The 22,917-nt window shown below is 54.9% G+C and overlaps 2 protein-coding genes across 6 annotated transcripts in view; one reads left to right on the top strand and one right to left on the bottom strand.

Annotated features, from left to right (window-relative positions):
- Positions 1 to 18,766, bottom strand: part of TMEM104 (transmembrane protein 104) — a gene marked incomplete at its 5' end in the record, with an annotated part of 60,100 nt that extends 41,334 nt beyond the window's left edge. The window contains 8 exons of one of the 5 annotated variants that reach the window (XM_082373087.1): positions 257 to 365; positions 796 to 895; positions 4,922 to 5,002; positions 6,309 to 6,405; positions 6,866 to 6,947; positions 10,578 to 10,699; positions 17,806 to 17,916; positions 18,518 to 18,766. In XM_082373087.1, coding sequence (XP_082229213.1) covers positions 257 to 365; positions 796 to 895; positions 4,922 to 5,002; positions 6,309 to 6,405; positions 6,866 to 6,947; positions 10,578 to 10,699; positions 17,806 to 17,916; positions 18,518 to 18,766 — 951 coding nt within the window. The remainder of the gene's footprint in view (positions 1 to 256; positions 366 to 795; positions 896 to 4,921; positions 5,003 to 6,308; positions 6,406 to 6,865; positions 6,948 to 10,577; positions 10,700 to 17,805; positions 17,917 to 18,517) is intronic. The other 4 variants (XM_082373088.1, XM_082373089.1, XM_082373090.1 and 1 more) reach the window with 4 other exon arrangements.
- Positions 18,765 to 22,856, top strand: NAT9 (N-acetyltransferase 9; the record flags this gene model as incomplete). Its single annotated transcript, XM_082373100.1, has 6 exons — positions 18,765 to 18,856; positions 20,436 to 20,545; positions 21,097 to 21,240; positions 21,849 to 21,908; positions 22,118 to 22,212; positions 22,320 to 22,856. 6 exons carry the CDS (start codon positions 18,765 to 18,767, stop codon positions 22,452 to 22,454), a joined length of 636 nt encoding a protein of 211 aa, XP_082229226.1. The 3' UTR covers positions 22,455 to 22,856.
- Positions 22,857 to 22,917: the final 61 nt, after the last annotated feature.

Here is a 22,917-nt window from a genome sequence, read left to right as displayed (position 1 = left end):
GAGTTCACGGCCCTGGAGCTGGCGCCAACCCCAATGCCAACTCCAAACCACATACGATGGAAGCCCGGTGGCCGGGACGCTCTGGGGCTGGCACTGTAGCCACATGATCCACTTTCTGCCCGGGACCAAAGCCCCAGTAATTAGCCAGGCTGTGGGGCTGTGTAGACTCTCCTCTCTGGGGCAAGTTCTAGCCGAGAGTGCAGGCGGCTCCCAGGCCCCTGGTCCCCCTGGTCCCCCGGCCTGGCCGGCCACTCACCAGGTAGATGCGGTAGGCGTCCACGCGGTGCAGGGGCCCCCAGCACAGGTCCGTGTCGTTGTACTTGGCATCGGCCTCTACTCCGCAGGAGTCGTTGCCCAGGGCGCTGCTGACAGAGAAACAATGGCTCAGTGTGGGCCTCCCTGCCAGGCCGGAAGCAGACAGAACCTGCCGTTACTAATCCGGGGCAACTGCCGCCCCCCTCCCCGCCCCCCAGCTGCAGCTTCAGGTCCCACGCTCTGACTCTCCACAAGCCACGTTTTTCTGTCTCTGGGGGCAGGCACCTTATTCCTGCTGCACTGTCTCCCGGCGACTGGTGGGAATCCCGGTCACCTTCCCAGAGGGGCAGGGATGGGGTCAGCGGTGAGCAGTGTCTCCGAAGGCCAGGACGCACAGCTGGCTGTAATGCGTGCAGAAAAGGGCCTCGGACATGACGGACTCGCTTGGTGTTGGGCTTCTACCCTGAGAAAACACTGCCCCGACCGCCCAAGGAAGCCCCTCTGGCTGCAGCTGGTGTGGGGGGTAGGGGGGACACTCACCAGGTCACCTGCATGAGAGAGAAGGGCACGGCGGCAGCATAGATGGCCAGGTCCCCATACAGGTAGATGATGATGCAGAAATAGAACAGGTTGACCCCCACTGAAAGCAACAAAGCCATTGGTCAGGGAGCCACAGGGAGACGCCGGTCTGCTTTTTTGATGACTACAGCTCTACCTCATCCACGGCTTTCGTTCTCCAAGCGGAGTGGGAAAACAACCCCCAAGTCCTGTTTCTCATTCTGGCTGCCTACGCTGAGATGCTGGCGGGAGACACATCTGCTCGTGACTGTCGCCCAGTGGGGGCTGAGCGGGACTGGATCAGAGAGGTTCTGCATCCAGGGCGAGTGTGGGGCGTGGACTGGCCAGGGAGGACCCGGAGGCGTCTTCGCGCTCGGGACAGGCTGCCCGGAGGGGAGAAGGAGGGATGGCCTGAGTCAGGGGCCTGAACCCCGGGGCTCGCCTGGACCAGGGCCTCCTTCGCAGCCGCACACAGGGCTCTAAGACGAAAGACTGAGGGATTGAAAAGAAGAGAACAGGAAGCGGCCCAGCTTCGGAAGCTGAAATCAGGAGGATAAAAAGCCCTTGATTTCCAAAGACCAAGTGCCTCATTCGGAATGTGGCCCATCATCAAGCACCCAAGAGGAAGAAGGGTGGCCTGGTGCGCTGGGGAGGGAGAGAGCGGCAGGAGTGGGACGGCTCACTTCCCTCCTTACAAGAAGCGTCTGCAGGGGAGGATGCTGACTTCGGAAGGGCCAGGACGTGGAAGTTCCCTCTGCAGAGGCGAACCTTGGTCCCCTCTCCCTCCAGGAGGGGCCTGGACTAGGAGGCGGGAACTCAGGCTCTGGCTTCATCCCATCGGCCTCTTCTCCTGACCCTGGCAAGTCCCTGACCGTCTCTAATCCTGTGCAGTGAGAATTCAGCCAGTGCTAAATTCCATACGTGATTCCAGCTACAAAGATCACGGGTAAAAGTGCTGAAAAAAGCATCCGGGCCCTACCACCTCAGGGTCGTGGCCCCAGACGGCCAGTCTCAAACTCCCATTCAGACTGACTGCTTGTTTTTGGTTTCACTGATATTAAGCTGCTGGAGTCTCCGAGAACAGAAAGAAAAATGAAGTGACAGTTCCCTTCTAATCCAGGTGGCTCAGATGAGCCTCTGGGTCCCCGGGGGAAAGCCAGGGACATGTTCCTCCTGGGCTATTTGAGGTTGGCTCTGCTCCTAGGAGCCTAGGCAGACAAGACTCAGAAGATATGGTTCTTGAAAGAACCCTGGATGTCCAAGCTCAGTGGCCCCTGGGGTAGCTGCCACTCACCCCCAGGCTCCGAGCCCAGCCCCCGCTCATCTTTCTGCTCTGAGCCCACGATCCTGCAGGGAGGCACCGCCTCTCCCCACTCCCAGCCTTTTCTCCACCTGCCGTGGACTCAGGTCCGCTGTTTATAAAACTGCCACTGGCCCCCCCGATCAATAAATTTCAATACGAGACACAAAGTGGGAGGATCAATGAACTTCCTTGAGGGCAGCAATGACCAGGACTGGCATTTCTCATTACAAGGACTGAGTCTGGATCCCAAGGGAGCCTTGTGTGGAGTGTGGCAGCCCTCCCAAAGGCGAAGGTGACGGTCTATGAATTAGGATCGAGCCGAGCAGTGGTTTCAACTGGGGGTGATTTTGCCTCCCACCCCCTACTGGGGACATTTGGCAAAGTCTGAGGACATCTGTGATTGTCACGACTGGGCGGTGCTACCGACGACTAGTGGGTAGAAGCCAGGGATGTTACTCAACATCCTACAACACACAGGGCAGGCCATGCCATGAAGAAGGACCCAGCCACACAGCTATAGTGGCGAGCTTGAGAAACCCAGGAGCAGGTGGGAAGAGAGCATCCTTTAAGTCTGAGCTGCTCTTGTACGAACGTGTTTATTTTCTATCAGATTTGGGTTAATTAGGAGTCTAGTCTGTGGGGCACACACACACACACACACAAAGACAAAACAAAACCAGGGCTTCCCTGGTGGCGCAGGGGTTAAGAATCCGCCTGCCAATGCAGGGGACATGGGTTTGAGCCCCGGTCCGGGAAGATCCCACATGCCGCGGAGCAACTAAGCCCGTGCGCCACGACTACTGAGCCTGCGCTCCAGAGCCCGTGAGCCACAACTACTGAAGCCCACGTGCCTAGAGCCCATGCTCCGCAACAAGAGACGCCACCGCAATGAGAAGCCCGCGCACCACAACTAAGAGTAACCCCCACTCGCCGCAACTAGAGAAAGCCCGCACGCAGCAACAAAGACCCAACGCAGCCAAAAATAAATAAAATAAATAAATTAAAAAACAAAACAAAACCACAAGTTCCTAGAATTCTTAAAGAAATCAGGGCGGACTGTGAAACATGAAAATTAGGAAGGACGTTTAAGAGGTATATGTCCCCCCTCCAACGTGCATTTTATTTCAGAAGCTTGCATTTGGGAGGAGGCGGTGCAGCAGCCAGAAGGAAATGTTTGCCTCTCTGATCTGAGTCTAATGAGACGGGGAGAGAGAGAAATGGAACAAAGGAAAAGCACAGAAGTGGGCCAGACACAACCAATCTGTTTTTTTTTTATAAATATATTTATTTTTATTTATTTATTTTTGGCTGTGTTGGGTTTTTGTTGCTGCACACGGGTTTTCTCTAGTTGCAGCGAGTGGGGGCTACTCTTCATTGTGGTGCATGGGCCTCTCATTGTGGTGGCTTCTCTTGTTGCGGAGCACGGGCTCTAGGCACACGGGCTTCAGTAGTTGTGGCACGTGGGCTCAGTAGTTGTGGCTCACGGGCTCTAGAGCACAGGCTCAGTAGTTGTGGCACACGGGCTTAGGTGCTCCGTGGCATGTGGGATCTTCCCGGACCAGAGCTCAAACCCGTGTCCCCTGCATTGGCAGGCGGATTCTTAACCACTGCGCCACCAGGGAAGCCCCCAATCTGGTTTTGATAAATTCTGAGAACCCTCAGTGAGGCTGGTCTGGTGGGGAGGACGGAGGGAGGCAGACCCCGAGGCAACCTCAATCAGGATCTTCCGTCACATCACACCATGGTGATAAATGGACCGCCGGATGTCCTAAGAAGCCATTGAGAAGATTCTAGATTCTAGTTTCCACAATTCCCCTCGGCTCTAACTTAGTGCAGCCACATTCAAGACAGGAAAGAACCAAGGGAGCTGCTCCCCTCTGCAAACAGGGGCTTTGATGAAGGGGCATAAAATCTCCCAAGGTAACAGCAAGGTCAAGGAGTTCTTGAGACGTGTCTGACTTTCTGTGAAGGATCGAACATTTTAAAAAACTAAACCCTAAATAGCTCATCTTCCAAAAGAACAAGATTTGGAACGGAGGTCTAAGCTATTGTTGCCGGAACCAACAAGGCAGCACCCGAGCTGGGTGCTATCCTTCCAATCCCACCAAGCCGCAGGTGGAGCACGCGGAGAGGTCACGATTAGATGCGCAGAGTCCAGTCCTGAGCGTGGGCTCGTAGCGCCCTCTGCTGGCCACCAGGAAGAGCGACACACACACACACACACACACTCTCTCTCTCTCTCTCTCTCTCTCTCTCTCTCTCTCTCTCTCTCTACCCTACTGTCAGGACTAGATGCGCAGAGTCCAGACAGCAGTCCTGAGCGTAGGCTCGTAGCGCCCTCTGCTGGCCACCAGGAAGACACGCAGACACACAGACACACACAGACACACACACACCCCTCCTACTGTCACAAGGTGGTTGCTCTGTCCTGTCCTAAACAGAACAGTCCAGAAGAAAAGAGAAGACAAGTCAGAAGTAATCAAGCAAGAGGCACAGAACCACCAGCTGCCTCCACTGGCTTCCTTCCTTGGAAAGCTGCTTGGGACTCTCAGCCTGTATGAGCTGTAGTCGCTAAGTAGCTGCTTCTTTATTCCTGATGCGCTGATGAACGGGGAGAAATCCAAGAAAACACCTTGAAGTGGTTCAGGCCTCTCAGCGAGGCGGTTTCACAGGCTGAGGATCTGCTCCTCCCCCTCGCCTGCTCCGCCCCTAGTTGAGGCGGAACCCCCGCTCCGGCGGCCCCGGCCCCCAAGAAGGCACCAGCTCTCTCCCTGCCCTTGCCCCACCTGGAGAACGCACTCCCACCTTTATTGAAGAACATGGAGGCCATCTGCCCCATCTCCACCCGGTCTGTGATCTCAAAAAGGTTCGGAGATCCGTGCCTCTCTGTGGAGCCAAGAAGAAAGAGGAAGCGTTTTTTTTTTTTTTTTTTTTCTCATGAGGAAAAGCTCTTAAAGGGGTGCTGAGTTCACTGAATTCTCCAGAATAATGACATCCCAAGGGGTTCAAACTCTTGAGAAAAGTTTTCCTAATGTTTCTTGCTTGAAACATTTTAAAATATCTAGAGGGACTTCCCTGGCGGTCCAGTGGTTAGGACTCCACACTTCCACTGCAGGGGGTGTGGGTTTGATCCCTGGTTGGGGAACTAAGATCCTGCAAGCCATGTGGCACGGCCATAAATAAATAGACTAAATTAAATATGTAAATAAATACATAAATAAGTAAATAAATAAATCGTCTATAGAAAGGGACCCCAGGGATGCTCACTGTGGGGTGAGAGGGAAGGCTGGGATGCTTCGCCCTGGCGCCACTGGAGTGTGTGCGTGTGTGCGTGTGGGTGTGTGGGTGAGTGTGTGTGTGAGTGTATGTATGTTAGTGTCTGAGAGTGTGTGTGAGACTGTGTGTGCACATGTGTGAGTGTGGGTGTGTGGGTGAGAGTGTGTGTGAGTGTGTGAGAGTGTATGTTAGTGAGAGTGTGTCTGTGAGAGAGTGTGAGACTGTGTGCACGTGTGTGTGCGTGTGAGTGTGGTGTGAATATATGCATGTGTATGAGAGTGTAAGTGTGTGTGCGTGTGCATGAGGGCGTGTGTGCGCGTGTGTGCGCATGTGTGAGCATGTGGGTGTGTGGTTGAGTGTGAGTGTATGTGTGTTAGTGAGTGTGTCTGTGAGAGTGTGTGAGACTGTGTGTGCACGTGTGTGTGCGAGTGTGGTGTGAATATATGCATGTGTATGAGAGTGTAAGTGTGTGTGCGTGTGCATGAGGGCATGTGTGCGCGTGTGTGTGAGTGTGTGTGCACGTGTGTGTGTGCGCGAGTGTGGTGTGACTATATGCATGTGTATGAGAGTGTAAGAGTGTGTGTGTGTGCGTGTGCATGAGGGCGTGTGCATGCGTGTGTGTGAGTGTGTGTGTGCGTTGGGATAGGAGGAAGGACAGAAGTCAGAGACCTGACGTTTCCCTGAGCTTCCAGGGGCCGAGGGGAAGGGACCTCTCCGAGCTGCAGACGCCAGTTAGCAGCGGAGCCAGCCGGGCCGGTGCTCTGCTCTACTGTTCCATGGTGCCTTCCTCGGATCAACCCTCAGGTGGTAAATGCCACAGGGTCTCTGCAGGCAGACCCCCGGGCCCTCTTCACGAGTAAGGGAAACCCCGCAGACCAGAGGGAAGCACGGGCCAGCCCAGAACCCCAAGACTTACGCACAGACAGGATGGGCCGTTTCTCTGCCCGCTCGTAGCTGTCCTGGATGAGGACATCACTGTCAGAGGCCGTGGAGGAGTCGTCGTCCTCCTCCTCCTAGGAGGGGGTGGGATGGGGAGGATGAGAACAAACAAGGAAAAAGAGGGGGTACACAACTCTACAGCAAGCCCCTGGGACAGCCAATGGAGAGCCTGTTTCCTTTGTAATTTCTTTCTAGAAGGTATCTGATTAGGAAGCTTTCAACACTTCCCTGCTGCCACATTAGAGGGTCAGACACACGGGGAGGGAGAAGCTGCGGCACAAAGGTTCAGAATGACTGAGCCAGCTCAAGGCCGGGGGTAGGAGGGACCAATCAGGGGATGTTAAAAGAGCAGAGACTGCGTTTGGTCTGTAAGCTGACGCGGCTGTGAGCTTCAGCTCCGGGCTGGGGTCCTGGAGCAGCGCCGCGGTCAGGAGCCCTCCAGGCGTCGGGAGGGAGGGGACTGGCCGCTGAGGGCCACCTCTGTGCACACGACTGCCTGGGGGCACTGCCTGGAGCCGAGAGCAGCACACACACCTGATGGGTTTCCATCCTCTTCCAGCGGAGCTGAGCGTTGGCTGCCGCCATGGCCTCCACCACAAAGGTAGTTGTCACAAAACTGCAAGGAAAGGCCACCTGTTAACTGCGAAAGGCAGGGAGGAGTTTGGAGAAGGTACAAAATAAAAGGAAAAGCCATTTAAGACCTGACCCGACCAATAAGCCCAAAGCATTCTGTCTCCTGAGGAAAGGATGACAACTTCTGAGATGGGTCTGACCTGATAAAAAAGCATGTGTGAATACGTGGTGCCTCTCGTGGTCTCCCTGACGTCTGTCTATATTTAGAATGTATTTCCAGTGCACTGGAGAGAAGGGTGTGAAATAAGCTGATAGGAAGGAGAGAGAGTGAGACTGGGGGAGAGGTGCTCCCTTGCCTGGGGGGCAAGGTGGTACTGCTCCCCAGAAGGGGCCTGTCGGGGGGCAGAGGTGGGAGAGATGGGAGGACGGACACCAGGTAATGCTCTAAGCTGGGAAGAGGAGGCTGGTCCACAAGGGGGCCCTCCCAGAGCTTCTGGGAAGGGCAGCAGGCAGCTCTCACCTCTCCTCGCTAGCCAAGCGGTCAACCCCCAGTTACACACACTAATGGACGGAGCACAGGTGTGGATATAATTGAAAAGGGGGACTTCCCTGATGGCTCAGTGGTTAAGAATCCGCCTGCCTGGGGACATGGGTTCGAGCCCTGGTCCGGGAAGATCCCACATGCCGTGGAGCAACTAAGCCCGTGCACCACAACTACTGAGCCTGTGCTCTAGAGCCCGCGAGCCACAACTACTGAGCCCACGCGCCTAGAGCCCGTGCTCCACAAAGAGAGAAGCCACCGTAATGAGAAGCCCGCGCACTGCAACGAAGAGTAGCCCCCGCTCACCGCAACTAGAGAAAGCCCGCGCGCAGCAACGAAGACCCAATGCAGCCAAAAATAAAATTAATTAATTAAAAAAAAAAAAATTGAAAAGGACACTTGGCTCTGGAATCATTCCCTCCTTCTTTATGTGGGGGGGTACCTTTACTTTCCTAATAATTTGGTTAGTATTAAAATACCTGTTACTTCAATATTAGGTATTAAAATAAACTACAATATATTAAGGCATAATGTATTTTTTAAAATGTTAATTAATTTATTTGGTTGCGCTGGGTCTTTGTTGCAGCAGGTGGGCTCCTTAGTTGCGGCAGGCGGGCTCCTTAGCTGCAGCTCGTGGGCTCCTTAGTTGTGGCAGGCGAACTCTCAGTTGTGGCATGCATGTGGGATCTAGTTCCCTGGCCAGGGATCAAACCCGGGTTCCCTGCATTGGGAGTGTGGAGTCTTAACCACTGTGCCACCAGGGAAGTCCCAATAAACAACGTATTAATAAGTTAAAATATACCAATAAAGTAATATATTTAATAAATTAAAACTTATTAATAAATTAAAATATGTTCACATTTTAATTTCCTAATAATCTGGTCCGAATCAAAAGGGAAATTGGGAGGTGGCACCAGACGTTTGCTGAGAAGTCAGGCTAGAGTGAAAAATCGTCTTTACTTAAGGAAACGGGAGAGACACGGATGACAGCGGGAGGGCTCTCGTTAGCAGCCGGTAGTACAGGGGAGGGCCGCTTTCCTGCTGATAGAACCTGAGGAACGACTCTGTCCTTGCTGACTCTGTCCTTGCTGAAACGACCCGGGGTGGAACATGCATCTCCCTGTTTCTTTTTTTTTTTTAAGATTTATTTTTTTATTGATTAATTGATTGATTGATTGATTGCTATGTTGGGTCTTCGTTTCTGTGCTAGGGCTTTCTCTAGTTGTGGCAAGTGGGGGCCACTCTTCATCACAGTGCGCGGGCCTCTCACTATCGCGGCCTCTCCTGTTGCGGAGCACAGGCTCCAGACGCGCAGGCTCAGCAATTGTGGCTCACGGGCCCAGCCGCTCTGCGGCATGTGGGATCCTCCCAGACCAGGGCTCGAACCCGTGTCCCCTGCACCAGCAGGCAGATTCTCAACCACTGCGCCACCAGGGAAGCCCTCTCCCTGTTTCTTGAAGCCACCCGGCAGGCTCTGCCGCCAGACTCGACCCCAAGCCCCTGCTTCGGGTGCTGTCACCTGCTGCAGGCTGGCTGCTTGGCCCAGCAGTCAGGTGGCTGGCGGGGGTGACGACACAGAGGTTAACCCACACCCACTCCATCTCGGTACGGGTGGGGCAGCCGTCTCTGAAACTCCCACTCCAGCCGCCACAGCACCTCCTAGAAAGGTTTCTCATTACCTTGCCTAAGTGACCGTTTTAAGGGCTTTAGATTTCCCCTTCTTTTGGGAAGTAAAACTAAAATCAATCTTAAGGCATAAAGAGGCTTCTCCAGGTTGCACAAAGCCAGCTCACTGATCAGGTCTGAACACAGATGGGTTGAGTGGGGTTTAGGGCGTGGCGGCCCCTAGCTGGGGGCCCCCAATAATCACTTCCCGTTCAGGTGGCTGCCTGCGCTGAAGGTCCTTTGAAGGGGACTGCAGGGTCACAGAAGGACAAGGACTTCTGGGGCTCTCGGTTGCCAGGGCTCGCAGTACGTAATGAGCCAACAGTCCCTCAAGGCTGGCCACAAAACCTCCCAGAAGAAAACGTGGGAAGAAACTGAAAAACATGGGTGTTTTCCCATCCTGTGCAGCCTCCTCTAGGTCTCAACTCACTTCAGCTACTAAATTGTTTCATTCCTCCACTAGTGCCCCCTCCTTCGTCCTTCCAATCTGCTGCCCTCCATGGCCATGGACCACCTACTTCAAACCGTGGCCACCCCAGTCTCCTGAACCCCTCACCTAGCTATACATTTCCCCTTATCACTCATCACCTAACGTACTCTACACCTGTTATCTTCACTACTAATTGTCCGTCTCCCTGGAGAAGGGAGGTAAGTCTGCGAGGGCAGGGATCTCTGCTCTGTTCACTGGAGCAGAACCCCAAGCACCGAAGAACAGGGCCCGCTGCCGCTTCTCTCAGGGATGGCACCCCTTGGGGGTGGTGCCAGGTGTTCCCTCCCCCTCTTTTTTGCAGCTTTCGGATTCCTACCAGCTTGAGGGGGCTGGAAACGCTGAGCCCTAAATCCCTTCCTAGCCTGGGGCACCTGCCTGTGAGATCCCCGAGGAGTCGTCCGTAGAAGCACCAGCTGGTGGATCCCAGGTGAATCCCACACACCTGCGCAAGGTGCGGGCGCCCCGAAGGCTGAGGCAGGCGCTGGCCTCCTCTTTGCTGCCGAGGACAAAGCCAGGCGAGATTAACACCTAACTGCGCGCACCTGCGTGCTTATCGCTGACTCTGTGGAACTATCTTAGACAAATTCTAAATTCCAAACTGATTTCCCGTTATCTCCTGAAACATTTGCGAGATTCTCTTCTGTGGTTAGGTGGGACTTTCTCAGGGAACAAACGTCGATGGTAACATTAAGAAAGGGTACAACAGGGGAGGCAAAGCAGCTGGGTAAGAAAAACACGAGCACCACGGTGAGACACCCCACAGCCTAGCTGGAGGTCTTCACTTCTCAGTGACTGGGGGTGGACAACCGCTCCATCAGAGCGAGCCCCTGAGACCTCTGGGCCTCCTTTCCTGGCTCCGGGCACCTGTGAGGACTCGCTCACCACAGACGTCTTCCCCCACACTGATGGAGAGAGCTCGGGCTTCCTGGGCAGACTCCCCCAGCTCTGGCCCCAGCCCCCCGGGGGTGGTCTCTTACCTCATGAAGCCCAGGAACACCAGCAGGACCAGGCTGACGAGCCACCCGGCCGTGGCAAAGGCCTTGGGCATGGTGAGCGCGCCAGTGCCCACGATGAGGTTAAACATATACACCAGTCCGACCTGGAAGCAAGAGAGGTGACATTCGAGCCCAGAAATTAACGAGCCTCACCCCCGAACGGCTCCCAAGGGTGACCCTGGGCAACGGCAAAACCGTGGAGGCCAGGAGGCCAGGCCTTCGCCAGGCGAGCAGGTAAGCAGGGAGGGTTCCACCCAGGTTCCAGGGAGGCGGGATCTGCAGCCGGCTGCTGGGAGCCGAACGTGAACACCTGGAAGACTGAAGCCCCGCGTTCCACCAGTCTTTTCAAAATGTCTCTGGTGATGGGTTTGATTCTCCGCTTTGGCTGTCATCAGCCCCATCACCTCCTCCGTGCATATTATTCAGAGCTGTGTCTCAGATGATAGCTCTGTGCTCAACCGGACTGCAGGTTTCCTGAGGACAGGCCATCACGTCTGGGGTACCCGGCACACGGATCAACCTGTAGTGCTGACCCCCCAAAAAACTCCCACTTTTCCAAGGCCACTGAGCACGTGACCCAATCCTCCTCTCCGCCCATTCTTGCCAATGCCCTTTGGGACGTCGACGTTCATGCTGCTTCCCTTTTCCTGCCCTCTTCCCCGTACTAACTTCAGGGATTAAAAAAAAAAAAAGATAATTCACGTGCCATAAGATTCACCCTTTTAAAGTACACAGCCTTTCAGTATATTCACAAGTTCTGCAACCAGCATCACCATCTAATTCCATTTCATTACCCCACAAAGAACCCCCCTACTCACCGGCAGCCCCTCCCCCTCTCCCCTGGCAACCAACCTCCCAGTGGAATTGCTGGGTCACTGACTTCAGGTTTTAAACTTAACTCACAGCAACTTGACTCTAGCTCAGCTAATTACAATTATTCCCTTCTCGGGCTCTCGATCATGAAATCCCTTTCTCTGACCAGAAGCCCCTACCGCCTACAACCCTGTGCACTCCCACTGACCCGCCTCTGTCGTCATCATGATGTGCAGTCTCCCCAAACCCTCCCTACCCAGGCCACCACCTCCACGGTGGCCTCACTGACAATCAGCTGGTTGCTCAAAGCTCGCACTGCCCCGAGCTCCCCACACCTTCCCCGTTCTAACCTCTCTGGCTCCCAGCCTCAGAGACGACCCGGCACCCGCTTCCTTGACTCCCTAATAGGAAACTGCTAAAGGCTCCTGGAATTATTAAAAAATTCTAACCATGAGTCCCCTAACAGATGGTCTCTTCATCTGCGGTCCGGCAGCAACAGATTTTCTTTACTCCTCCCTGTGGACTTGCAAGTATTTCCCACGCACGCAAAGGCTACAGACCTCAATCTCCAAGTCCCAGACCCACGGCTCCCATCTCTCCCAGATGAAGGCTGCACCTCCAACGCTACGGAGGGGACGGAGACCATCTGACACGCGCTCCCCAAGCCGCGCTCCTTCCGAGCTCAAAAGCCGGTGTTGGCCTCCCCTCTGCCCCCCTCCCCATGTCTGGGGGAGCACGGGTGCTTCCTCTTCCCTGACAGGCTCAGCCCTGCACCTGAGCTGGGCTCGGCTCTTTCTGGAATCCTCTCCTCCTCCTAGCTCTCTTCCCCTCTGACTGCGAACGCTCTCGACACCTTTAAAACGTTGCCCTCTCGCTTTCCCTCAACCCGACTCCTTGAAGGAGCAACCTATATCCTCTGCCTTCATTTCCAGCTTCCTGTAGTTCGTGGTTTCCATCCCCAGAACTCATTTGAAACTGCATCCTTAAAAATCACCAATGACCTCCTATTTGCCAAATCCAATGGCTTTCTTAGACTTAATCTTTCTTGCACTTCTGACGTTGGCGGTCTCTTCTTCTCTCTACGTTTCTTTTCCTCAGCAACATCATTCAACCCCAAGGCTTTAACCATCAATGGCGGACTGTATTTCTCTTAGTACAAGCCTTTCTGCAGACCTCAAATCCAACTGCCTGCTGGTCACCTCCACCTGGACACCCCAGCATGGCCTCAGCTCCCCCCTTCCCCTCCATACCCCAGTGCTAGTGATTTTATTTCTGAAGAGTCTTTTGTGGGTGCCTCTGGCTCCTATTCCATTTCCAATTCAAGTGAACCATTTCTGGCCTGGCCTATGACAGTAGGTTCCTAACTGGTCTCCCTGTACTGCACTAAACTGGCCAACTTACAGTCTGCTTTACCACTTGTTTCTGGTCTTTAGAAGACAAACACCAGAAACACCTAACCATCGCTCGTTTTCACCTCCCCTTTCTGAGAAATACGCATTTTTCTGTATTTAAATTTTTTTCCAAGACAACCATGTGCTGCATTCTTAATCAGAAACACACAAATTAGGGCCCATTCTCAGACCAGCCTCAGTCAGATCTTAAAAACAAGACGAAACAGAGATAGGGAGCATCGGCTACCATTCTGGGGCCCTTGACAGGGAGGGACAGGATTCCGGGCAGGTGCTGACCGGCCATGTGAGTGCTGGACAAACGGGAGGGCGTCCTGTAGAGAGGAAACACCTCTGCCCAGAGCCCATGTACACCTGACACAGGGCACCAAGCCCTTGTGCCTCCCACCCAGCCCCTCAACTCCCACCCACCATGAGGGGCCCATTCAAACGCCTGTCCCACCATAAAGCCCTTCCCAGTCTCCCAAACCCATCTTGTTCCCTCTCTCAAAGCAAAGAACACTTCTTACGCCCTAGTTTGGGTTTTTGATGTTGATGTGTTTATCTTTTCCCCACTATTAAATCTGAGGCTTGTTGTGGTCGCAACCTGCATCTCATTTCTCTCTGCATTTCTCAGGGTGCCTGGCACACGGCCTCAAGATGGGGGTCCTCAACGGCTCTGGGTCAGGTCCTCTCTGCCGTGAACCCTCTCTGCCTGAACCTTCGTCCCCTTTTAAACATCACGGTCTCACTCTGATCCCCCAGGCAGATCCCAGAAGGATTAAGACAAGTTTGAATCGTCTTCCTCTAGCTCCTGATTGGATCACAAAACCATGATGTGGTTCCCCTGCCAGGAGTCTTGGCCCAGGGTGATGTTATGAGAATAAATGTGAGGGTGAAAGCTGGCCTTCTGAATTGACCTTTCACAAATGGGAACGTCTACAAACTAACTTTGACTTTTGTTGGGTTTAACTTCAATCACCGGCACTCTGAGGCGAGTAGATCCAGGTGTGGGCTCGTTTGCTCACTTACTCAACAGCTACCGAGAGCCTTCCATGGTCCTGGCCCTGTGCTCAGAGCCCAGGGAATGACAGCGAGCAAGACGGACAGGAGGACACAGACAAGAAGACAAACGATGATTACCACCTCGGAGAAGCGTTCTGAAGGAAAGAAGGGGCTCCATGACAAAGAATAGTGGGTCAGCACTTCAAGTAGAGGACGGCCTCGTGGTGACGTTCAAGCCGGGACCTGAAGGCCGAGCAGGAGCCACCCAGGCAAAGGGCCAGGGAAGACACTGGCAGGTAGGAAGGCCGAAGGTGGGAGAGGGGGAGGGATGTCCCAGGAACTCTGAGGCCAGCGTGGCTGCAGGCAGACTCCTGGGCCCTGGTGCACGGGACAGGGAGTTCGACGTCATAGGCAGGGTTGTAAGCAGGACGCTAAGAGACCAGGCCCTGGTCGATGACCTAACGTCTGATCTCCCGGCAGCTCTGTCCGCTGCGTATCGCTTTTATAAGCTGTAACACTCTGAAGGGCAGAACCTTATTTCTTTATGGAAAACAGCCCTGGTGATGGGCTCGTGACAGAAGTTAAGAGAAAGCAAAAAGGCCTAAGAAAGTGATGGTTCTCAGCCAAAAGTTTTATGGGGATGGGACTTCCCTGGCGGTCCAGTGGTTAGGACTCTGCCCTTTCACTGCAGGGACATGGGTTCGATCCCTGGTCGGGGAACTAAGTTCCTGCAAGCCGCGGGGCGTGGCCAAAAAAAAAAAAAGTTTTATGGGGAAATTAAGTAGTACAAGAAGCATTTGTGAATTCAGGGATGCCTGAAGGTCTTGGGATGGAAAAGTCAAGGATCTATTGTCAAGCAGGGTTTCTCAGCCTGAGTGCTGCTGACATTTGGGGCCAGATCACTCTTTGCTGTGGGCCTGTTCTGTGGACTGTAGGATGTTTACCAGCATCCCTGGCCTGTACCCACTAGATTCCTGTACCCCCGACCTTGTCCTTGTGTTGTGATGGTTACAGCGTCTCCAGACATTGCCAAATGTCCCCTGGGAGGCAAGACTGCCACCAGCTGAGAACCACTGCTGATAAAGACGCAGTGAAATAAACACACTCCCAATGGAAACTTCAAATAAACCTCAGTGAAAAAGACCCTTTACGAACTTGACAAGGAAGTTAATTAGGGACCAACTATTGGCAGTTAAGAGCAGAAATGAGTGATCACATTTGTCTTGGGTTGTTGCTATTTTTTAGTTCTGAGGCAAGCACTCCGGGCCTGGTGGTGCTGCGGGGAATCCCGTAGGGAAACGTATGCCTTCTCCACCTTCCTGGCCAGAGTTAAACCCTCCTTGCTTTCAGTAACGGGGATCAGTAGGGACCACTCCCAAGGAGCAGAGCACGACGCAGGAAGCAAACCTGAGCTGAGCCGCAGGCCGGGTGGAAGGCAGCTGTGAAGCAGGAGGAAACGGGGGAGTGAATTGCTCTTCTGCTTGTTAGGTGACAGCTCTGTGGGGACAGCCTCCAAGGAGGCATGACCAAAAGCGGTGAAATAGAGCCCTGCTGTGGTCTCAATAAAGAAGGCTATGCAAACCGAGCTTCCTTCTGTTCCGGACTCTTCCTCCGTGGCTGAAGCGGAGAAGGCACAGTGCCTGTCCCTTGGGGCGGCTGACCCGCTCCCCTGTGCTCGAGGGGGTCCAGTGCAGCGTTCCCGCGGCCTCACCCACAGGCGCGCATGAGGCAGGGGTCACGGGCATCTTTCAACAGCTTCCCCAACGACAGTTGTCAAAGGAAACAGAAGGTGGCAGAGATGCGGAAGCAACAACTAGGGTTTCAGGCCGGGAGACAAGCCCTCTTTCCTTCGAAAGCACCCGCGTCGATCTTCCGCGAGACCGGCCGGCGGAAGGCAGCCTCAGAAGTTATCCTTATGTAGGCAGTGACCCCCTTCTTCCTCAATTTTGATCACACGATCCCTTCAGTGCTGAGCCCCTCATGGTCCCCATAAATGGGGAAACAGACACGCCTGTTCTGAGATCACTTATGGGGGGGACGCAGGGTACCGCAGAGGTAGGGAGAGGCTTGGTGCTGGGAGTGACCGGGTTAAGGGCTGATGCACCGCTCAGGGTCATGATCTCCCAAGGCAGGCCGAGCAGGTTCCGCCCACATCGTGCTGAGCAGCAGCTGCGGTAAAGTCCATTCCGCAGCCTCTCTGGGCTCAGGGGGTGGTGCACCTCACACCCTTCTCCTGGTCTCACAGGGGATCGAGAACCATTCTCGCAGGATGGCAGAGTTAAGGAAACCTCAGGCAGAAGGTGTGTTCTCGGCTCAAACCAAGACCACTAATCCCGGTTAACGCCACCTCATCCTCAGCACCATCCACCTTCCCCCTGCCCCTCGCTTCACCGGCGGGACAAGAGAATACGAGCAGTTGTTTACGGCCAGTGCCCAGAGTCGGCCCTTGAACACATGCCTCAAACAAAACCGAACACATAGAAAACAGAGGAAAAAATTTAAAAAAAGCAGAACCCGCTGAGGCTTTTAGGTCTCACTGCCCCATTTCCTGTGGGCACATGCTGACATGTGAAATGATTACTGAACAGCTGGAGGCACAAGAAAAGTGGGCACATCACAGGTTTTCCTTCCCAACACTCAGCTACAGGAATAACTCATTTCCTCGCCTCTAAGCTTACAGATGTTGTAAGATGACGCAGGAACCGCGGTGACTTTCACAGACAGTGTGGACATGTCACTGCTGATACCAAGAGGAGGCTGTGAGCTGTTACGCAATTCCACATGATGAGAGGGGCGTGACCTGATTCATTCCAAGGCTCAGGAAAGACTTCCCCGGACTTCCCTGGTGGCGCAGTGGTTAAGAATCTGCCTGCCAATGCAGGGGACACGGGTTCGAGCCCTGGTCCGGGAGGATCCCACATGCCGCGGAGCAACTAAGCCCGTGCGCCACAACTACTGAAGCCCACGCGCCTGGAGCCCGTGCGCTGCAACGAAGAGTAGCCCCCGCTCGCCGCAACTAGAGAAAGCCTGCGCACAGCAACGAAGACCCAGCGCAGCCAAAAATACATAAATTTATTTAAAAAAAAAAAAAAAGACTTCCCTGATAAATTACTGAGGTGAAGGAGGCTCCCTTGAAGCCACAAATGGCACAGACCCAGCAGGAAGACCCTAGTGTTTTTTGGTTTTTGTCAGCTGTTCTCAGAGGTGCTTCCTTATGCATCACACCCCAGCTCTAGAGTCGATGAAGCTGGCAGAAACAGAGCATGGATCCCCAGGCAAGTGCAGAGCAGGGCAGCTGTTGAAGGTTAGGTACTTTCTAGAAAGAGGACTCTTGCTACTTAAGGCAGTGCTGCCTTTCTCTGGGATACTTGGTAGCAACATGAATCAATCATTTGATTATTCCAATCCTCCAGCTACTCATCCAAGCAAGAGGATTCCGTGATGTAAACATGACCAATCTCATATTACACAAAGAAGATAAACCGAGTGTACATGTGAGGGGTGGGGGTAAAGCAGACCCAAGACAGTGAGAAATCAACCATTCTAGTTGTCCTAGTTACAGACTCCACCCAACGGCAACTGGAGGTCTCTGTATGCTTTCTCCGCCTCTTACGCCATCCAAGATAATAAAAGTTGTGCAACTTAACATTCAGCTGAGAACCGAAGTGGTTTCAAACTGCTGAGGGGAGCAGAACCCAGAGTCAACAGCCGACAGCCTTCATCCATCTGAACTGGCCTCAGTTTGCAAGTGCTAGCAGCCCTGAGACAAAAATAACGAGCGAGCAAGTCCGTTTTCCTTTCTTGACCACTCTCTGATCAACATGTGAAGAGTGAACAAACCTGACTCTCATCATACATTCACCGTGGCTGCTGCTGAATGGGGTTCCCAGACGGCGGCTATGAAAGCCGCTGGACTCAACAAGTACAGTCCACAGGAAGCAGTGTGCTTCTCCAGAAGCCAAGGGCACTGATGTGGGCAAAACAGCTCCAAAAGTAAAACTCACATAAGGAGAATAGAGCTCCCCGGTCTCTGTGATTTCACCCGCCATTTCCAAAAGCGAGGAAGGGTCCGTCGGCTGCCAAGGTTCCTTCCTTGCGGCGGCGGTTGCGGCCCCCTAGGAAAAGAACAGACTTCAGCTTTCTGATGGACCTAGACGCGGGCGGAGGGATGTCTACAGAGCCACCCCCTCCCTGTCCTTTAATCACAGACACTTATGGCCTTATCTGTTAAAAGAGAGCCCGGAGGGAAGGATCTCCCTGTATGATGACACCTGGGTGGTTTCTTCTAACTTTTTCCTGTCTGTGCAAGGCATGTATCCATTGCCGCTCAGACTCCAAGTGATTTAAGGGGCCTGAGACGCCACTAAGAGTCACCACCACAAGGGTCCCCTTTACACACTCTGGTTATCCCCCATTTAATGCCAGGAACAGCGAGCTCACTACCACACAGGGAAGCCAAGTAACTGTCTGCCTCCTCCGCCTAGAGCAAGAGGCTGGGGGCTTTCCTAGGTCGCCCCCCAACCCAACTCCTTGCCCCAGAGCCTCTCCTTTTTAACGGGGCCTCCACGTCTCCCAACCTGCCTTAGGGCTCTCCACCCTCCAGCCTCCCCCTCTTCCCAAGAGGCCCTCTCCGAGCCTCTCCCCCATTTCTTCCTCCCTCCTGGAGGAGCCCCGAGTCGGGCACCACCCCATTCCATCCCACCCTCCCGCTCCGACACGTACAGCGAAGCTTGCTCCCGCTGCCGCGACCGCTGTCTCCGACCCGGGGTTGCTGCCGGCGCCAGCTGTCCCGCACCAGCGCCGGCAGCACGCATGCGCCCGCGCCGGGAGCCCACCTACTTTGTGCGCGCCTTGGGCGGGGCGCACGGCGCTGATTGGGCGCCTCGCGGAGGCGGGACCGGGATTGGGCCCCGGCGGCTGCCGTCTGCGTGGCGGAAGTGGGCGGGGGTGCGCTCCCACGCGCATGCGGGAGGGGGGGCCGCCTGCCAGGTGGGAAAGCGGGGCTGGTTGGAAGGGGTGGATCGCACCTGCTGGGGACGCGTTCGTCGGCGAAGAGTGGGTGTGAACTTGGCCGTGCCGGGACCCTAGTGGTTGTGGGGGTTCGAGAAGAGTAGCCTGTAACTCCTCACAAAGAGGAGGGGATTGAGGCCTTAAGCCTGCCTCACCCAAGAGTGGCCAGGGAGGCCCCGATGGCTTGGGGGGCAGGAAGAGGGAGGGTCCGAGCCCAGTGGGGTGGTCGCTGGGAAGAGGGGTTGGAAATAGGTTTAAGACAGGGCTGAGAAGTAACCGTGGGGCGGAGTCTCAGAACTGGGGCGAGTGATGGGAGTTCTGGTGGTGAGTCTTGGTGCTTGAGTGTGGGGCATCGAGGTGGTGATGGGGCTGAAGGGACTGGCAGAAAAGGCAGCCCATATTTGGCCCCTTGAGATGCGAGCCCAGGATTATTTAATCATCTTTCACCAGCCGGGTTCCCTTTCTTGCAAAGGGTTTAAAGTCCGTGTTCTCTGAAGTGTTTGGAAAGGAAGAAGGACAGAGGCTCTTCTGACAACTTAGCCCCGGGAGGCATTTAGCGAACTGAGAGCCGGGGCTCCCACCCTAAGTGGGAGGAAACTCAGGTGCTGAAATCTTTGCCCTCCCACCCGCAGGCTGCTACCATGAGGTTAAATCAGAACATCTTGCTGCTGGGAAAGAAGGTGGTGCTGGTACCCTACACCCCAGAGCATGTGCCTAGGTAACCATTCCCCTGACATGGGGTGCAAGCCAGCTCTCCAAGGTGCAGTGAGGAGGGTGAGCCTGTCTTAACCCAAATCTCAGAGGCTGTTTTTTCTGAGAAGGAGAAACATTGGTGTGAGAAGTAACTGCATACAGGAAAAAGTGAAAACTGAAACAAAGGGCTATGATCTCCCTGGAAGAAGTCATCCATCCCCCTGTTTCTCCCTTCCATCCCCTCAGCTTCCTTTTTGGCCTTTCAGCCAGGAATTCTTTTATGTAAACTACATGTGTGCAAGAAAAAAAGATATTGTCTTCTAATTATAAATGAGTGCCATTCCTCTGGTGCCAGTAAATAGGCTCAGTTCTTGGAAACTAAATGTTAGCTTGTCATAAAACTGAGCAGGTGGGTTGTTGTGAGGTCTACTGCTTGGAAAGACCAGGACCGAGTCGCAGGGTGGGACTGTTGTGGGCCAGGTGACGAATGCCTGGTAGACAGGGATGCTGGTGCTGTAGGCGTGTATTCTCTACTTGTAGTTTTCCTTTTGGGGGTTCCTGGTGCCTGGCCTTTGTGGAGATCTGTCCAGCCTTCTTTGCTGAGTTTGGCTTGCCATTACTTCCCCTGGGGAATTTGAGGAATGTTTAGCTTCAGACTGCTCCCCCGCACTGACCCCTGAGATAGGAGAGGAGGCTGGATGGATAGAACTGCCTCTTGCTGTTCTCTTTAGGACTAGCCTGCCTCTAGTTCTTGGGCCTGTGGCCTTCTGCCATAGGAGCCATTATAACCCTTTCTTGGGGTTCTTCTCTAGCCCTCTGTTAGCCCTGGGGGGTTCTCCTCTCAACCATCCATTTCTTCATCTCATAAAGCGTCAGACTTAGGCTTCTGAATTTGTCCTGCCTGCCAAAGGCCGACCCTCCGTCCCTGCAGGTACCACGAGTGGATGAAATCAGAGGAGCTGCGGCGTTTGACAGCCTCCGAGCCGCTGACCCTGGAGCAGGAGTATGTGATGCAACACAGCTGGCGGGAAGACGCAGACAGTGAGAAGTGGAGGCCCCGGGCTGTGCCGGTCATGGGAGGGCTGATTCCAGAGGCCTTCCCGGGTTCCCACCCTTTCCTGTTCCCAGCTGTAGCCCCGCTGGGGCCACAGAAAGTTTGCAAAAAACACTTCGTGAAAAGCTTGGGAGGTGCCTGAAGCGCTCAGGCTGTGATGCCCCCTGCAGCAAGTCCCTGTGGCTGACGCTTCTGTCCTCTTCCCCACTCACTGCACCAGGCGTGAAGGGATTTAGAGAAAGGAAAGCATTTGGGGCTCTGGCTGTAAATCGAGGCCCTGCCCCTTGTGCCCCTTGCTGCAAGCCCCGTGTGGTTCGTGCTCTCTGAGAATACAGTTGCTGTTTGCAAAAAGGCCATTGTTTCCTGCATGAGGCCGATTTAGGCTTTGTAATCCGCTGAAGGAAGTGCTGGCTCCCTTTTTCTGCCAGACTCAGAGACAGTGGTAGCTCTCTGCAGTTCTCTGGCTCGGGTAGGAGGACTGGCCTCCCTGCACTCCTTTGGGGCGTGCAGGTGATAATCCCGTCGCCTCCTTCCTCAGAGTGTACCTTCATCATGCTGGATGCAAAGAAGTGGCGGGCCCAGCCGGGCGCCGGCGAAGAAAGCTGCATGGCGGGAGACGTGAACCTCTTCCTCACGGATCTAGGGGACCCCGCCCTGGGGGAGATTGAGGTCATGATTGCAGGTTTGTTCCACCTGGCCCTGCCCTCCATCCCTCTGGTCCTCAGATCCGCTGAGCCTGAAGCCACCGAGGCTGTGTAGGGCACTCGGAGAGCTCCATGGGCAGCTCCGGCCTTGGTGAGCCTAGCACCTGGCTGGGCAGACTGTCACTTGGCACCCTGTTAGCCTTGTGGCTCACCCCTGGTAGTTCGTTTTATTCCCTTCTCATGCTTAGGTGTGAACTTAACCTTTGGTTTTAGGGTCTTCAAACTGCAGTCTGCCCCATCCTTGGGGTGGACTGGGGACCCTCCGAAAATAAACGATCTTCCCTGGAGCATCTCCCCATGCCGTGGGAGGAGCCCCTCCAGTTTCTGTGTCCATCAGGGTCCTCAGCCTCTTTCTAAGGGGCCATGGGACTGTCCTCGTGGGGCAGCACACTGAGCCGAAGGGGTCAGTTTTGGGGTCAGGTTGCTGGGTGCCTCTAAGCTGTGCGACCCCGGGCGAGTCATTTAACTTCTCTGGGCCTCTGTCTCCTCATCTGCAGAATGGTACCCATATTTGCGAACTTCCTAGGGTTGTGAGGATGACATGAGCCGGGCACACACTGCCAGTGACTCTTGTCATTCCTCCTAGAGCCCAGCTGCAGGGGCCAGGGCTTGGGCACCGAGGCCGTCCTCATGATGATGTCTTATGGTAAGGAAGGCCGAGCAGGCCAGGTTGGGGAGGAGTGGCCAGGCCCCAGGAGAAGGCGAGGGCGTGTTGGGAGGGAGCCTTCAGGCCGGAGGGTGGGAGCCGGTGACAGGCGTTTCCATCGCAGGCTGGGACAGGAGGGGCCGAGGGTGCCGGGGAGGTGGGGGAGAGCTTCGTCCTGCAGCTTACCCCTCTCTAATCTCTTCTGGGAGGAGTGACCAAGCTAGGTGTGACCAAGTTTGAGGCTAAAATTGGGCAAGGAAATGAACCGAGCATCCGGATGTTCCGAAAGCTTCACTTTGAGCAGGTGAGGATGGTGCCAGCGAGAGGGTGAGGCCTGGGTCTGGGCGGGCCCAGTGCTGCTAGGACTTGGGCCTGTAACTTAGCCGGCCCTGCTCTGTCTGGATCACGTAGGTGGCTGTGAGCAGTGTCTTCCAGGAGGTGACGCTCAGACTGACGATGAGTGAGCCGGAGCGGCAGTGGCTTCTCGAGCAGACCAGCCACGTGGAAGAGAAGCCCTACAGAGCTGGGGCGTCGGAGGCCCGCTGACAGCCGGCCTTGCGGACCAGCCACCCTGTGTGGATGGGGGTGTGAGACCAGAGCCCTGCAGCAGGCAAACAGAGGGGGCCTATGGGGCAGAGTGCTCTGGCCTTGCTCCAGCCTGGGTCTCTCCTCTTGGGGCCCTTCAGACTCCGGGCTGGACTTGCCTTGGCCTCCCTCTGGCTGGCCTTGGGGCTGAGCCACTCCAGGGCCAGCCCCTCCTCCTGGCCAGACCTGGACTCAGACTCTTGGAGTCTGGAGCGGACGGCATGGATCCGTGGGAAGAGGCAGGGTGGAGGTGCAGCTGGAGACGAGGGGGCGCCTGGTGAATGGGCAGGACCTCCCTTTCCCCTGGAGGGCCAGAGGGGCCGCCGAGGCTCTGGCCCGGAGTAAAGCGCACTGCACACAGCTCGCCCTGTTCTCTCATTGGGCCCGTGTGGAGCTGAGCTGCCAGGAGGGCCAGCCTGCGGCA

The sequence above is a fragment of the Balaenoptera borealis genome, assembly GCF_965194805.1.
Source record: "Balaenoptera borealis genome assembly, chromosome: 20".
NCBI lineage: Eukaryota > Metazoa > Chordata > Mammalia > Artiodactyla > Balaenopteridae > Balaenoptera > Balaenoptera borealis.
This window is presented reverse-complemented; position numbering and strand designations above follow the sequence as displayed.